Source organism: Oncorhynchus keta, chromosome 28, assembly GCF_023373465.1.
Source record: "Oncorhynchus keta strain PuntledgeMale-10-30-2019 chromosome 28, Oket_V2, whole genome shotgun sequence".
Lineage (NCBI taxonomy): Eukaryota > Metazoa > Chordata > Actinopteri > Salmoniformes > Salmonidae > Oncorhynchus > Oncorhynchus keta.
This window is the reverse complement of record NC_068448.1, coordinates 66,598,831-66,615,740: the sequence shown is the minus strand read 5'-3', so window position 1 is coordinate 66,615,740 and position 16,910 is coordinate 66,598,831. Positions and strand designations below refer to the sequence as shown.

Genomic DNA, 16,910 nt, shown 5'->3' with positions numbered 1-16,910 from the left:
GCTGCAGCTCATACAAATCACAACACACACACAGACATACTGTGTACACACACAAACTGGCAGAAATTATAATGTAATTGAGGTTGTGTTAATGGTCCCTTTCTCTCCTGTTAACAGTCTCTTTCTCTCCTGTTAACGGTCTCTTTCTCTCCTGTCTACTCCTGGGATCTTTATGCCAGTGTGGCAAGGTTTGTTCCCAGTTAACATTTTTGTTGTTTGTACAGAAATAGAAACGCAACATGTAAAGTGTTGGTCCCATGTTTCATGAGATGAAATAAAAATAAAAATGCACAAATTTGTTTACATCCCGGTCAGTGAGCATTTTTCCTTTGCCAAGATAATCCCATCCACCTGACAGGTGTGACATATCAAGAATCTGAAACCTGTTACGGCGGCACACCTCGTCAGCATCCTATGAAATTGCAGAGCGCCAAATTCAAATGACAGTATTATAAATATTTAACTTTCATTCAAATATATGTGTAATAGATCAAAATAAAGCTTAACTTCTTGTTAATCCAGCCGCTGAGTCCGATTTCAAAAAGGCTTTACGGTGAAAGCACACCATGCGATTATCTGAGGACAGCGCCCCGCATACAAATGCATGACAAATCATTTTTCAACCAGGCACTTGCTACACGAAAGTCAGAAATAGCGATATAATACATGCCTTACCTTTGAAGATCTTCTTCTGTTGGCACTCCAAAAGGTCCCAGTTACATTACAAATGGTCCTTTTGTTCGATAAAGTCATTTTTTATATCCATAAAAACTCTGTTTAGCTGGCGCACTTCAGTCAATAATCCATCAGTTTCCCTCCATCAAAATGCATACAAAATGAATGAATCCCCAACGTTACTAATAAACTTATCCAAACAAGTCAAACAACGTTTATAATCAAACCTTAGGTACCCTAATACGTAAATAAATGATACAATTTAAGACGGAGAATCGTTATTGTCTTTACCGGAGAACGCGCTCTCATCCATGCGCATGGAAACACTACAGCCCAAATGGGAGCCACTTAGAAAAACTACAACTTCTACCTAATTTTTGCAAAAACCAGCCTGTAACTCTTTCTAAAGACTGTTGACATCTAGTGGAAGCCCTACAATCGGGGAGGATTTTTCCTTGTAATAAAAGTGACAGCCATTGAATACAGTGGTAGGATGAGGGAGTGTGGTTTGTCCTCAGGGTTTCGCCTGCCATTTCAGTTCTGTTATACTCACAGACATTATTTTAACAGTTTTAGAAACTTGTGTTTCTATCCAAATGTGTTTTGTATCCAAATCTACCAATTATATGCATATCCGAGCTTCTGGGCCTGAGTAACAGGCAGTTTACTTTGGGCACGCTTTTCATCTGGATGTGAAATTACTGCCCCCTAGCCCAAAGAGGTTTTAAACACCATGATCCTTACAGAGATTAACCTGGTGTTGAGGACAATAAAAGGCCACTTTAAAATGTGCAATTTTGTCACACAACACAATGCCACAGATGTCTCAAGGTTTGAAGGAGCGTGTAATTGGCAGAGCTGTTACCAGATAATTTAATATTAGTTTCTCTTTCAAACGAGTTTCAACTGTACGGGGCAGATGTCAGACAACGGTGTATAGCGTTGTGTGGGCGAGCGGTTTGCTGATGTCAATGTTGTGGCGGTGGAGTTTTGGTATGGGCAAGCATAAGCTATGGACAACGAACACAATTGCATTTTATCGATGTCAATTTGAATGCACAGAGATACCGTGGCAAGGTCCTGAGGCCCATTGTCGTGCCATTCCTCCACCGCCATCACCTCATGTTTCAGCATGATAATGCACGGCCCCATGTCGCAAGGATCTGTACACAATTCCTGGAAGATGAAAATATCCCAGTTCATCCAAGGCCTGCACACTGTTGAAAAAATGAATAGACCCTAAACTGAGGCTTGAATGCAAAATTAAGATGTTTATTGAAACATTGTACAAGAAAGCGCATAAGTGAAAGGTGAAACAAAACACAACAATTTGGGCCTCAGGTCATCATCAGTTTAAATGTGTCGCGCTGCATGAGGCAAATGGTGGTTACACCAAATACTGACTGTTTTTTTGATCCCCACCAACAGATGCATATCTGTATTCTCAGTCATGTGAAATCTATAGATTAGGGCCTAATGAATTCATTCCAATTGACCCAACTGTAACTCAGTAAAATCTTTGAAATTGTTGCATTTTATATTTTTGTTCAGTGTGTGTGTGTGTGTGTGTGTGTGTGTGTGTGTGTATAGCATGTGTGACTATGTCTGTCTGTGGTCGTGTCTACATGTATCTGTGAGTGTCTGTGATCATGTTGCTATCTATCTATCAGAGTCCTGTCTGCACATTTTTGTTCCAGCCCAACAATATCACACCTGAGTAGTTAAACCCGGTGTGATAGTGTTGGTATGGTACAAAAATGTGTCGGCTCGGAAAGACTTGAAAATCCCTGCTAGTATGTCCTTATCAATGCCAAGAGGTCTGAAACATATCTCTATCGCAACAGTTGCCATGGGAATATGCCCAGAAGCAGTATGGCCAATTGTGCAAGTTCTCCCACTTAAAAAGATGAGAGGCCTGTAATGTTCATCACAGGTACACTTCAACTATGACAGACACAATGAGAAAACAAATCCAGAAAATCACATTGTAGGATTTTTAATGAATTTATTTGCAAATTATGGTGGAAAATAAGTATTTGGTCAATCACAAAAGTTAATCTCAATACTTTGTTATATATTCTTTGTTGGCAATGACAGAGGTCAAACGTTTTCTGTAAGTCTTCACAAGGTTTTCACACACTGTTGATTTCTTCAAACCAAGCTGCTTACCTATTGCAGATTCAGTCTTCCCAGCCTGGTGCAGGTCTACAATTTTGTTTCTGGTGTCCTTTGACAGCTCTTTGGTCTTGGCCATAGTGGAGTTTGGAGTGTGACTGTTTGAGGTTGTGGACAGGTGTCTTTTATACTGATAACAAGTTCAAACAGGTGCCATTAATACAGGTAACGAGTGGAGGACAGAGGAGCCTCTTAAAGACAGGTCTGTGAGAGCCAGAAATCTTGCTTGTTTGTAGGTGACCAAATATTTATTTTCCACCATAATTTGCAAATAAATTCATTAAAAATTCTACAATGTGATTTTCTGGATTTCTTTTCCTCATTTGGTCAGTTATAGTTGAAGTGTGCCTATGATGAAAATTACAGGCCTCTCTCATATTTTTAAGTGGGAGAACTTGCACAATTACTGGCTGACTAAATACTTTTTTGCCCCACTGTAAGTAGCTAGTTAACTAAAAACGCTAGCTAACCAGTTCTCTTGATTAAGGGGGTTCTCTTACACTGTGTGTGTGTCTGTGTGTTTGTGTTGGCCAGACTACATCCGCAGTGTTTCGCTGCCAGTGCAGTTACAGTGTGAAGCCACCGGGAGCAGCAGCAGCGAACCCGGCTCAGTGAGTCCAGACTGCGACTCCAAACAGGATGTCTTCTTTCAGAAGAACAAACGATCAGGGTCAGAGAACCTGCTCAAACCACCTAGCAACAACTACCTAAGGTACACACACCTCTACACCTGAAGTGAGTGTGTGTGTGTGTGTGTGTGTGTGTGTGTGTGTGTGTGTGTGTGTGTGTGTGTGTGTGTGTGTGTGTGTGTGTGTGTGTGTGTGTGTGTGTGTGTGTGTGTGTGTGTGTGTGTGTGTGTGTGTGTGCGTGTGCCAGGTGGTCATAGCTGATCCTGCTCTAATGCCTTTTACAGCGTCCGTCTAATGCCTTGTGGTGACTTTTACAACCTCCAGAACACACACACTCAGTGTGCCATGCAGCCAGGAAACCTTTGTATGTGTAAACACAACTGAAGTCACACTGGGGTTACACACACACCAACACACACATACACAATTACCTCATACCCCTGCACACTGTAAATAGCCAAGTTATCATTACTCCTGTTATTATTATTATCATTTTTTTATCTCTGCGCTGTTAGTCTACATGTGTTGCTTACAAAGATGTGACAAATACCAACACACACACACGTTTTCCAACAGTAGAATAGGGTGTCATTATTCTATATGAATGTCATTGTATTGGTCAGTGTACCGGATGAGGGGTCAGTGTCAGAGGACCGTAGCTCTCCTGCGTCTCTAGAAGACAGAGATGGAGGGCTCTTCCTGCTGAAGAAGGACAGCGAGAGGAGAGCCATCCTCTACAAGGTGTGTGTGTGTGTGTGTGTGTGTGTGTGTGTGTGTGTGTGTGTGTGTGTGTGTGTGTGTGTGTGTGTGTGTGTGTGTGTGTGTGTGTGTGTGTGTGTGTGTGTGTGTGTGTGTGTGTGTGTGTGTGTGTGTGTGTGTGTGTGTGATAAAATATTCAAAGAGGGTTGATTCATTAACATCTCTCTACTCTACAAGGTCCTGAACGAGGACCAGGACAAAGTCATCTCCAACCTCCTGGAGAACCACATACAGGTGTGTGCGTGTTTATATGTGAGAAAATAAATAAAATTGTGAATTGATTAAAGAAAGAGCTACCAGATATTGCCACAATCATCTACTTCTTTCTCCCTATGTGTGTGTGTTTGTAGGGCAGTGAGGAGCTGCAGCTCTCTGTGGACCACATTAAACAGATCATTTGTATCCTGAGAGATTTCATCCACTCCCCGGAGCGACGCGTCATGGCAACAACCATCTCCAAACTCAAACTGGACCTAGACTTTGACTCCACATCCATCAACCAGATACAACTGGTTCTTTTTGGCTTCCAGGATTCAGTGAGAACACACACAAGCGTGCACAAATACAGTCCATTCGGAAAGTATTCAGATCCCTTGTCTTTTTCCAATTTTTTTTAACGTTACAGCCCTATTCTAAAATTGATTAAATTGTTGTTCCCCCTCATCAATCTACACACAATACCCCATAATGGCAAAGCAAAAGGTTTTTCTTGAAAATAATAATTAAGTATAACATTTACATAAGTTTTCAGACCCTTTACTCAGTACTTTGTTAAAGCACCTTTGTCAATGATTACAACCTCAAGTCTTCTTGGGTATGATGCTACAAGCATCACAGGCTGTAAACAGGCTGTAAAGTAACAAAATGTGGAAAAAGTCAAATGGTCTGAATACTTTCCAAAGGCCCTGCACGCAGGACTACTCTGAATGATGGTCACATCCAGATTAATGTAGAAGTGTTTAGAAACATATTATATTCTTATTTACAATAAAAGTTACTCCAAAATGACACAATATATTATTTACCATTAATTTATTTGGGGCACAAAATAATCTGAAACAACCAAACAAAAACAGCAAATGCATCCAACAGGTTTGTGGAGTCCCAAGCTTGTAATCACTGTACTTTAATACACATATACAGTGCTGTGAAAAAGTATTTGCCCCCTTTCTGATTTTCTTTAAATTAGATATTTTTCATACTGAAAGTCATCAGATCTTCACCCAAAACCTAATATTAGATAAAAGGAATCTGAGTTTATAAATAACAACAACAAAAATATATTTATTGTATTTATTTAATTTAAAAATGTAACACCCTATTCCTCTGTGTGAAACAGTAATTTCCCTGTTACTCAATAACAGGTTGTGCCACATTTAGCTGCAATGACTGCAACAAAATGTTTTCTGTAGTTGTTGCTCAGTGTTTTATACTGCTGTGGAGGAATTTCGGCCCACTCTTCGCTTTAACTCTGCGACATTTGTGGCTTTTCAAGCATGAACTGCCCTTTTACACTACCACCACCATACTTGACAGTTCCTACTGTGGAATGCAGTGTTTGGTTTTCGCCAGGCATATTGGGGCCCATGTCGTCCAAAGAGTTACACTTCTTACTCATCTGTCCAAAAAACATTCTTCCAAGAGTCTTGATGATCATCCAGGTGCTTCCTGGTTCTTTTTTGGCAAACCGGAGTCAACTTCTTGGATGAGATGGGTCCCATTATGTCTGGTGAAAACCAAACAGTGCATTTCACAGTAAGAACCTTATACCAACGGTCAAGCATGGTGGTGGTAGTGTGATGGTTTGGGGTCAGCATGGTGGTGGTAGTGTGATGGTTCGGGGTCAGCATGGTGGTGGTAGTGTGATGGTTCGGGGTCAGCATGGTGGTGGTAGTGTGATGGTTCGGGGTCAGCATGGTGGTGGTAGTGTGATGGTTCGGGGTCAGCATGGTGGTGGTAGTGTGATGGTTCGGGGTCAGCATGGTGGTGGTAGTGTGATGGTTTGGGGTCAGCATGGTGGTGGTAGTGTGATGGTTCGGGGTCAGCATGGTGGTGGTAGTGTGATGGTTTGGGGTCAGCATGGTGGTGGTAGTGTGATGGTTCGGGGTCAGCATGGTGGTGGTAGTGTGATGGTTCGGGGTCAGCATGGTGGTGGTAGTGTGATGGTTCGGGGTCAGCATGGTGGTGGTAGTGTGATGGTTTGGGGTCAGCATGGTGGTGGTAGTGTGATGGTTCGGGGTCAGCATGGTGGTGGTAGTGTGATGGTTCGGGGTCAGCATGGTGGTGGTAGTGTGATGGTTCGGGGTCAGCATGGTGGTGGTAGTGTGATGGTTCGGGGTCAGCATGGTGGTGGTAGTGTGATGGTTCGGGGTCAGCATGGTGGTGGTAGTGTGATGGTTTGGGGTCAGCATGGTGGTGGTAGTGTGATGGTTCGGGGTCAGCATGGTGGTGGTAGTGTGATGGTTCGGGGTCAGCATGGTGGTGGTAGTGTGATGGTTCGGGGTCAGCATGGTGGTGGTAGTGTGATGGTTCGGGGTCAGCATGGTGGTGGTAGTGTGATGGTTCGGGGTCAGCATGGTGGTGGTAGTGTGATGGTTTGGGGTCAGCATGGTGGTGGTAGTGTGATGGTTCGGGGTCAGCATGGTGGTGGTAGTGTGATGGTTCGGGGTCAGCATGGTGGTGGTAGTGTGATGGTTCGGGGTCAGCATGGTGGTGGTAGTGTGATGGTTTGGGGTCAGCATGGTGGTGGTAGTGTGATGGTTCGGGGTCAGCATGGTGGTGGTAGTGTGATGGTTTGGGGATGCTTTGCTGCCTCAGGATCTGGATGACTTGCCTTAATAGAAGGAACCATGAATACTGCTCTGTATCAGATAATTCTACAGGAGAATGGCAGGCCATCCATCTGTAAGCTGATGCAAGACAATGATCCAACACAAGTCTACATGAAAATGGTTAAAAAGCAACAAATGTGAAGTTTTGGAATAGCCTAGTCAATGTCCAGACCTAATCCCAATTGAGATGTTGTGACAGGACTTGAAACGAGCAGTTCATGCCTGAAAACCCACAAATGTTGCTGAGTTAAAGCAGGTCTGTATGCTTTCCCAATACTCTTGGTCCCCTAATATGGGGGGTCTATGTACAAAAAGTGGTATAATTGAAAATAGCTTCAAATGAATGCTGACAGTCTGCACTTTAACCCCATAACCAAATTCAATGTGTTTGAGTACAGAGCCAAGACAACAACAATGTGTCACTGTCCCAATACTTTTGGAGCTCATCGTGTGTGTGTGTGTGTGTGTGTGTGTGTGTGTGTGTGTGTGTGTGTGTGTGTGTGTGTGTGTGTGTGTTTTCAAGGTGAACAAGGTCCTGAGGAACCATCATATTAAACCTCACTGGATGTTTGCTATGGACAACATCATCAGACGAGCAGTACAGGCTGCAGTCACCATCCTCATACCAGGTGTGTGGTCACTGCTAAAGCGCTCAATAAAAAAAACTTGCTGAATTGTAGGAACCTAACCCTTCACCCCTGACCTTTAACTCTCCCTGTAGAGCTCCAGACCCACTTCGGCCCGGCCTCGGAGAGCGAGGGACCAGATAAGGAGGAGGAGGAAGAGGAGGAGGAGGCAGAGTTTGGCCCTGTATTGGTCACGCCTCCAGACGACCCTGCTGTGACCCCCGAACCCGTGGTGACCTCAGCAGTCAGCACACTCAGCTCCACCCTCTCCTCCCCGCCTCCGCCTCCGCGCTCACAGCCTCTCGGAGCCCAGTTGGGCCGGCTCAAACAGGAGACCAACCGGTGTGTGTGTGTGTGTGTGTGTGTGTGTGTGTGTGTGTGTGTGTGTGTGTGTGTGTGTGTGTGTGTGTATTCTCACCTGGAATCCAAACATAATCAGTTGTATCACACACACACATAAATACTGTATTATGATATACGCACACACACACACAGATAAATACTGTATAGTGTATACACATACACACGTACCAATGAAGAGAGGCTGAGGTTTCTATTTCATGTTGATCAAGGGTTGTCTGTCTTACTTAAAATGAATAAGCCTAAGTGCTTCAAGATAAGAGGGTTTGATGAATAGCGGATTATGAATGAAGTGGCCTTGTTGCGCCTCTAGCCCAAGTAATGGAATAGAAGAAATATGTGGAATGGCTGTCCTGTTCTGCCCCCTGCAGGTTGTTGGAGGAACTGCTGCACAGGGAGAGAGAGTACCAGCAGGTCCTGAAGACAACACTACAGCAAAGACAGCATGACCTAGAGCTGGTCAGGGTCAGATACAGACCCCCAGGTACACACACACACACACACACACACACACACACACACACACACACACACACACACACACACACACACACACACACACACACACACACTGGTATCCCTGGTAACTTGTCTCTCCCCATCTCTCTCTCCATCTCTCTTTTTCTTTTTTAGACATTCCTCCTCCCTCTATCTTCCAAGTCCCAGTTGACCACGAGCCTGATAAGCAGCTCACTGATTGGCTGAAAGACCAGAGTGCGGATGCAGACACCATAGACAAGGTTGATCCATCTACATTGTGTTTGTGTTGTGGGTCCAGTGCTGAAATTGCCACGGGGGATGGGGGGACAAAATGTCCCCCACAATAATTTCTTTAAAATAAATAAATAGGTCGGTGGCCCTCCAGATAGCATATGAACATGTCATAAGCGATGGGAAAATGTGTAGAATTTGAGGAAATTAGCCTTAACGGTCGACTTTGGGCACAATGTGTCATTCTGGCAATGCGTGCCGCAAAATATGTAGTTTATTCGTTAGATAAGCTTTTGATGTCATTTCCCAGGATATTGTTTTTAGATGGAAGCTGTAGAGATCGGTAAGAAATGTCACTTCTGTAGCCAAGTGTCTTCAATAGCATTAAATGACCTGGTATGATGGTGTATTGATCAGTTATACAGTTTAAATATGTTATCTTTGCATTTCTGCACAAAGTAAAACTTTAAAGTAACTGTCCAGTGTTTACAGATTTCTATAAAATATGACCTATAACTAATTACAATAGATATTCTTCCAAAAATGGTAATTAAGTATGTAATTAAAAGCATATTTTCTGTGTTGGATTGGTGTGGGCGTACCCCAACAACAGAATGGCGTTGGCGTATACCGGTCAATAAAAATATTCCTGCGAGTAGACCGCTGATTGGCCAGCTCCTCAATGAGGAGATAGCAATCATTTTTTGAAATGATCTGTTTGTTTATGGTTTTTTCCACCTTTATTTGGGTATGAGTTAACAGAATATACATTTTTTGATGGACAGTTCATTTAAAACTGCAACAGTTTCTCTCAGCTTTATGACAAAATGTGTAGAGTATCAGGAAATTGGCTTTAAAACAGCAAAATGTTCTCTCATCGTCATGGTGAATGTGAAGAATAGCATGAGATGAGCTTTAAAACAGCACATATTTATCTCTACCCCATGACAAAATGTATAGAAATGCAGGAAATGTGCTTTAAAACTGCAACATTTTCTCATGACAAAATGTTTAGAATAGCATTATAAAAGTGCAACAAAAACAAATCTGCCCCATGGCAAAATGTGTTGAAATGCAGGAAGTTAGTTGTTTGCACTTATACTTGGTTTTCAAAATACCCCTCCATATACCCTTCAAAATAACCTTAAAGACAGGCATAATAAGTAATGTCAAACTGTGTAGAATTGCAGGAAATGCATTTTATATACACTGCTCAAAAAAATAAAGGGAACACTAAAATAACAATAAAATAACACATCCTAGATTCTTATTAAATACTTTTTTCTTTACATAGTTGAATGTGCTGACAACAAAATCACACAAGAATGATCAATGGAAATCAAATGTATCAACCCATGGAGGTCTGGATTTGGAGTCACACTCAAAATTAAAGTGGAAAACCACACTACAGGCTGATCCAACTTTGATGTAATGTCCTTAAAACAAGTCAAAATGAGGCTCGGTAATGTGTGTCGCCTCCACGTGCCTGTATGACCTCCCTACAACACCGGGCAATGCTCCTGATGAGGTGGCGGATGGTCTCCTGAGGGATCTCCTCCCAGACCTGGACTAAAGCATCCGCCAACTCCTGGACAGTCTGTGGTGCAACGTGGCGTTGGTGGATGGAGCGAGACATGATGTCCCAGATGTGCTCAATTGGATTCAGGTCTGGGGAACAGGCGGGCCAGTCCATAGCATCAATACCTTCCTCTTGCAGGAACTGCTGACACACTCCAGCCACATGAGGTCTAGCATTGTCTTGCATTAGGAGGAACCCAGGGCCAACCGCACCAGCATATGGTCTTACAAGGGGTCTGAGGATCTCATCTTGGTACCTAATGGCATTCAGACTACCTCTGGTGACCACATGGAGGGCTGTGCGGCCCCCCAAAGAAATGCCACCCCACACCATGACTGACCCACCGCCAAACCGGTCATGCTGGAGGATGTTGCAGGCAGCAGAACGTTCTCCACGGTGTCTCCAGACTCTGTCACGTCTGTCACGTGCTCAGTGTGAACCTACTTTCATCTGTGAAGAGCACAGGGCACCAGTGGCGAATTTGCCAATCTTGGTGTTCTCTGGCAAATACCAAACGTCCTGCACGGTGTTGGGCTGTAAGCACAACCCCCACCTGTGGACGTCGGGCCCTCATATCACCCTCATGGAGTCTGTTTCTGACAGTTTGAGCAGACACATGCACATTTGTGGCCTGCTGGAGGTCATTTTGCATGGCTCTGGCAGTGCTCCTCCTGCTCCTCCTTGCACAAAGGCGGAGGTAGCGGTCCTGCTGCTGGGTTGTTGCCCTCCTACGGCCTCCTCCACGTCTCCTGGTGTACTGGCCTGTCTCCTGGTAGCGCCTCCATGCTCTGGACACTACGCTGACAGACACAGCAAACCTTCTTGCCACAGCTCGCATTGATGTGCCATCCTGGATGAGCTGCACTACCTGAGCCACTTGTATGGGTTGTAGACTTCGTCTCATGCTACCACTAGAGTGAAAGCACCGCCAGCATTCAAAAGTGACCAAAACATCAGCCAGGAAGCATAGGAACTGAGAAGTGGTCTGTGGTCACCACCTGCAGAACCACTCCTTTATTGAGGGTGTCTTGCTAATTGCCTATAATTTCCGCCTGTTGTCTATTCCATTTGCACAACAGCATGTGAAATTTATTGTCAATCAGTGTTGCCTCCTAAGTGGACAGTTTGATTTCACAGAAGTGTGATTGACTTGGAGTTACATTGTGTTGTTTAAGTGTTCCCTTTATTTTTTTGAGCAGTGTATATAAAAACCAATTCTGGGGGAGGACCCCCCCCGTCTATTGTTTGTCCCCCCAATATTTACACCACAATTTCATCCTTGCGTGTGTCAGTGTTTATGTGTAGATCGTGTTTTTAATGGTTATTGAGTTGAGTTTGCCATTGGTTGTTTAGTTTATTACATTATTATGTATTTGAGTTGTAGTACAGTTCAGAGGAGGCTGGTGAGAGGAGCTATAGGAGGATGGGCTCATTGTAAAGGCTGGAATGGGATACATTTTATTTAACCTTTATTTTATCAGGTTGTCCTACTGAGACCAAGGTCTCTTTTACAGATGAGTCCCGAATTAAATTCATTACAGAAAATACACGCATCAATACCAATACAAAATGCAAGCAGTAAGAAAACTGAATGTTATAAAATACATCAAACATATGGAAACCACATCTTTGACTCCTTTCCATGTATTCCATTCCAGCCATTACAATGAGCCCATCCTCCTATAGCTCCCACCACCAGCCTCCTCTGGTATGGTTGTTTACTGCTTTTAGTATGGTTCTATGTAGTTGATGTTTCTGTCTCAGTTTGTAATGGAGGAGTACACGCTGAGCGATGTCCTTAATGATGTCACTAAGGAGGACCTGCGCTACCTACGCCTACGGTAACTACTGTGTGTGTGTGTGTGTGTGTCATTGCGTGTGTGTGTCATTGTGTGTGCGTGTGGGGGGGTGTCATTGTGTGTATGTGTGCCTGTGTGTGTGTATCATCACGTAGTAGAACCTGTGGCAACACACTTTAATTAATACTGTATTTTTGATTTTCTCTCTCCCTGTGTGTGTGTGTGTGTGTGTGTGTGTGTGTGTGTGTGTGTGTGTGTGTGTGTGTGTGTGTGTGTGTGTGTGTGTGTGTGTGTGTGTGTGTGTGTGTGTGTGTGTGTGTGTGTGTGTGTGTGTGTGTGTGTGTGTGTGGTGAGAAGGGGTGGGGTGCTGTGTCGTATATGGCGGGGTATCCAGAGGCACAGAGAGAGAGAGAGGCTGACAAGGGATGACTCCAAAGATGACGGATGATGGGATACATGAACTACGACTGCCTTAACACTCACACACAGAGAAATAGAATGAATAGAACGGGCGTCCCCATTCAAGTCAAAGATGGCATATTGGTTGGGCAGGCAACCATTGCAAGTGTACCCATAGGGGCAAAGCAGGAAGTGAAAGCTGGAAGTGTACCCATCAATCTGTGTTGTGATTTGTTGAATCAACTCAACTGACATTACAAAAAAATACATTCCATGAGCCACATCAGTTAGCATCATTTGAATGAACATTCTATATTACCATGGGAATTATTGCAACACAATACCAGGTAGCCATTGCGAGTGTACCCATTATTACCAGTCAAATTGCCAGGGTTAGAGGTTGCAAACCCATTCTATTCGTTCTATTTCTATGCATGCACACATGCACACACAGACCAATCTGTTGTGTGTATGTGTTTGATTGAGTGTGTGATTGAGTGTGTGTGTGTGTGTGTTATGTAGACCACACGTGCTTCTTAGGTTTCGTCCCATGCCAAATTCTGCCTGCTCATTGGTCCTGTATTGCACCAGGAAGTTTGTGGCCCTAGCCAAGTGAGGCAGTGGGCATTTAGTTACACACACAACCAGACAACCAGTCTGTAATGTAGTGTTTATTTTTTGGTCTCTCTAATTCTATATAGTGAGGTGTATAGTATAGAGATCTATAATGTAGAACTGTGTTTGTAGTTAGCACAGGTCTGTGGCTTTTCATGTTTTAGTCCAGCTGTGTTCATGATTTAGATGTCTTCATGTGATTTCAATGTGTTACTTTAAAGGTGCAATATGCACGATTTACAGCTGTTCCAGGGACATTTCAATAAATGATATATACTCATTGGTTCTTGATGAATATAACTTAACGCTGCATGAGCTACTTTACTTCCCCCATCACAACCCAAAATAAGCCTGTACTTGCATAATATTAAGAAACTATGCGGTAACCATGACTACTTTCTGGTACATATTTGTTCTGAGGGTTAACGAGAGATTAACCCTGAGATAAACATTGACCAGAGTTTTGAAGAGCAAACACACGCACTCCGAAATGGAAATTCCTGTGGAAAGCATCCCCACAACATTCTGTAAACACACATCTATAACCCTCAGTTCAGATGCACTCATTATTAACAGAGACAACACTCAGTTGATAAAATAGATCACATAAGTTAAGATCTATAGAATGCAGACAGGTATAGGGTAAAGATCAGAGGTCTGGTTGATGGTGTTGGTATGATGTCAGTAGCAGGGAGTAGTGATAGAAAAGGTGGGTAAACGCTGAACAACAGTCCAGATGACAGGCGGTAAGTAAGGCTCATAATGTGTAGTAGGTGATTGAATGCGATTCACCAAATAAAAAGGTGAATAAAGGTGTTTCCCCTGCATTACATCCCTATGGGTTCAGACTTATAAAGCCACATAGTCCTTGTTTGTGTTACTATTTTTAGACCTGGAATCTGTGGTTATTTATAGAATGTTGTGATGTTCTAAGAATGCCCCTGATAACACTAACACCATCCCTTCCTGCTGCTGATGATCAACTATCGCTCTGGATCTGATTACGCTCTACACTGACCTTGGGTGATTATCGTATGCGCGGTCTCAATGTGTCTAGGCCTTATAATGGACTTATGGTGTAGAGCCGTGGTTTAGTGGGTAACATTTCCGGCTCTATACACAAGTGCTATTCCCCACCGGAGACCGTGATTCAGTCCCTGAGTCTACCACTCACACTTTGACTCCTCCAAACCTCTTACCCTCTCTGTTTCTGATCTACAGTGCATTCGAGAGTATTCAGACCCCTTAACCTTTTCCACATTTTGTGACGTTACAGCCTTATTCTAAAATTGATTAAATCGTTTTTTCCCTCTTCAATCTATACAAAATACCACATAATGACAAAGCAAAAACAGGTTTTAAGAAATGTTTGCAAATGTATTAAAAATAAAAAACTGAAATATTCAAATATTTACTTAGTACGTTGTTGAAGCACCTTTGGCAGCATTTACAGCCTTGAGTCTTCTTGGGTATGATGCTACAACCTTGGCACACCTCTATTTGGGGAGTTTCTCCCATTCTTCTCTGCTTATCCTCTCAAGCTCTGTCAGATTGGATGGGGAGCGTCGCTGCACAGCTATTTACAGGTCTCTCCAGAGATGTTCGATCGGGTTCAAGTCCGGGCTCTGGCTGGGTCACACAAGGACATTCAGTCAGTCCCAAAGCCACTCCTGTGTTGTCTTGGCTGTATGCACTGGAGCAGGTTTTCATCAATGATCTCTCTGTACTTGGCTCTGTTCCTCTTACCCTCAATCATGACTAGTCTCCCAGTCCCCGCCACTGAAAAACATCCCCACAGTATGATGCTGCCAGCACAATGCTTCACCGTAGGGATGGTGCCAGGTTTCCTCTAGACGTGAGGCTTGGCATTCAGGCCAAAGAGTTCGATCTTGGTTTCATGGTCTGAGAGTCCTATATGTGCCTTTTGGCAAACTCCAAGCGGGCTGTCATGTGCCTTTTACTGAGGAGTGGCTTCCGTCTGGCCACTCTACCATAAAGGCCTGATTGGTGGAGTGCTGCAGAGATGGTTGTCCTTCAGGAAGGTTCTCCCATCTCCAAAGAGAAACTCTGGAGCTCTGTCAGAGTGAGCATCAGGTTCTTGGTCACCTCCCTGACAAAGGCCCTTCTCCCCCGATTGCTCTAGGAAGTGTCTTGGTGGTTCCAAACTTCTTCCATTAAAGAATGATAGAGGCCACTATGTTCTTGGGGACCTTCAATACTGCAGACATTTTTTGGTACCCTTCCCCAGATCTGTGCCTCGACACAATCCTTGTCTCAGAGCTCTACAGACAATTCCTTCGACCTCATGGCTTGGTTTTTACTATGTGGGACCTTATATATAGATATGCCTTTCCAAATCATGTCCAATCAATTGAATTTACAACAGGTGAATTCCAATCAAGTTGTAGAAACATCTCAAGGATGATCAATGGAACCTGAGCTCAATTTCGATTCTCATAACAAAGGGTCTGAATTCTTATGTAAATAAGGTATTTCTGTTTTTTATTTGTTAATAAATTTGCAAAAGAATCTAAAAACCTGTTTTTGCTTTGTCATTATGGGGTATTCGGTGTAGATTGATGAGGTAAATAATTGATTTAATCCATTTTAGAAAAAGGATGTAACATAACAAAATTAGGAAAAAGTCAAGGGGTCTGAATAATTTTCTAAATGCACTGTATCTAAACTAAAACATATAATTTATGTAAGGTGAATCACCACTCTCCTAAAATAAAAAATAAAGGCCTATGAATGTCTTCATTATGTGTCACCATATCTGTTGAGAATAGAGACCGCAGTTCAGCTACTCATTGACAGCTCAGCTTTAATAGCCTCTCTCTGCACGGAAGTGCAGGGCCTCTGTCTAGAGTTTCTAATGTTGGTTCCCTACGCAGGTTGGATTTCATCACACACACAAAAAACGTGTACATACACACTTTATCATGCCTACACAGGTTAGAATTCAGATCCACCTACACAGTTAAAACCAGTGTTTGAACTACTAATTCACTCGCACGCACACACTCTCTCACACACACATACACACACATGCACTCACACACACACACACATACACTCCCTGTGTGGAGGAAGAATGATGCAAGAAGATGTTGTAGGCTATAAACACATATACAGCATGTTAAATCAGCCATTGTAACATGACCCCATGACATGAAACTGAACATGACCTTAATCCTTAAGAGTACTTTGATTCACCGGTAGGTCAATCTAAGTGACATAATACAGAAATCCCCATCAAAATCGGACCATTTAAGATAGAAATACACTACATGACCAAAAGTATGTGCACACCTGCTCACCGAACATCTCATTCCAAAATGATGGACATTAATATGGAGTAGGTCCCCCTTTGCTGCCATAACATCCTCCACTCTTCTGGGAAAGCTTTCCACTAGATGTTGGAACATTGATGTCGGGACTTGCTTCCATTCAGCCACAAGAGCATTAGTGAAGTCGGGCACTGATGTTGGACGATTAGTCCTTGCTCGCTGTCGGCGATCCAATTCATCCCAAAGGTGTTCGATGGGGTTGAGGTCAGGGCTCTGTGCACGGGGGCATTGTTATGCTGAAACAGGAAAGGGCCTTCCCCAAACTGTTGGAAGCACAGAATCATCTAGAATGTCATTGTATGCTGTAGCGTTAAGATTTTCCTTCACTAGAACTGAAAAACAGTACCAGACCATTATTTATCCTCCACCAAACTTTACAGTATGCAGTATGCATTTGGGTAG

At 43.3% G+C, this 16,910-nt stretch overlaps 1 protein-coding gene across 1 annotated transcript in view; it reads left to right on the top strand.

Annotated features, from left to right (window-relative positions):
- map3k15 (mitogen-activated protein kinase kinase kinase 15) overlaps positions 1-13,438 on the top strand; it is a 30,845-nt gene extending 17,407 nt beyond the window's left edge. The window contains exons 14-23 of the mRNA XM_052484241.1: positions 3,385-3,562; positions 4,103-4,220; positions 4,416-4,472; positions 4,589-4,774; positions 7,593-7,698; positions 7,791-8,037; positions 8,427-8,539; positions 8,689-8,795; positions 12,110-12,186; positions 12,502-13,438. Of these exons, the coding sequence (XP_052340201.1) occupies positions 3,385-3,562; positions 4,103-4,220; positions 4,416-4,472; positions 4,589-4,774; positions 7,593-7,698; positions 7,791-8,037; positions 8,427-8,539; positions 8,689-8,795; positions 12,110-12,186; positions 12,502-12,592 (1,280 nt within the window). The 3' untranslated portion in view covers positions 12,593-13,438. The remainder of the gene's footprint in view (positions 1-3,384; positions 3,563-4,102; positions 4,221-4,415; positions 4,473-4,588; positions 4,775-7,592; positions 7,699-7,790; positions 8,038-8,426; positions 8,540-8,688; positions 8,796-12,109; positions 12,187-12,501) is intronic.
- Positions 13,439-16,910: the final 3,472 nt, after the last annotated feature.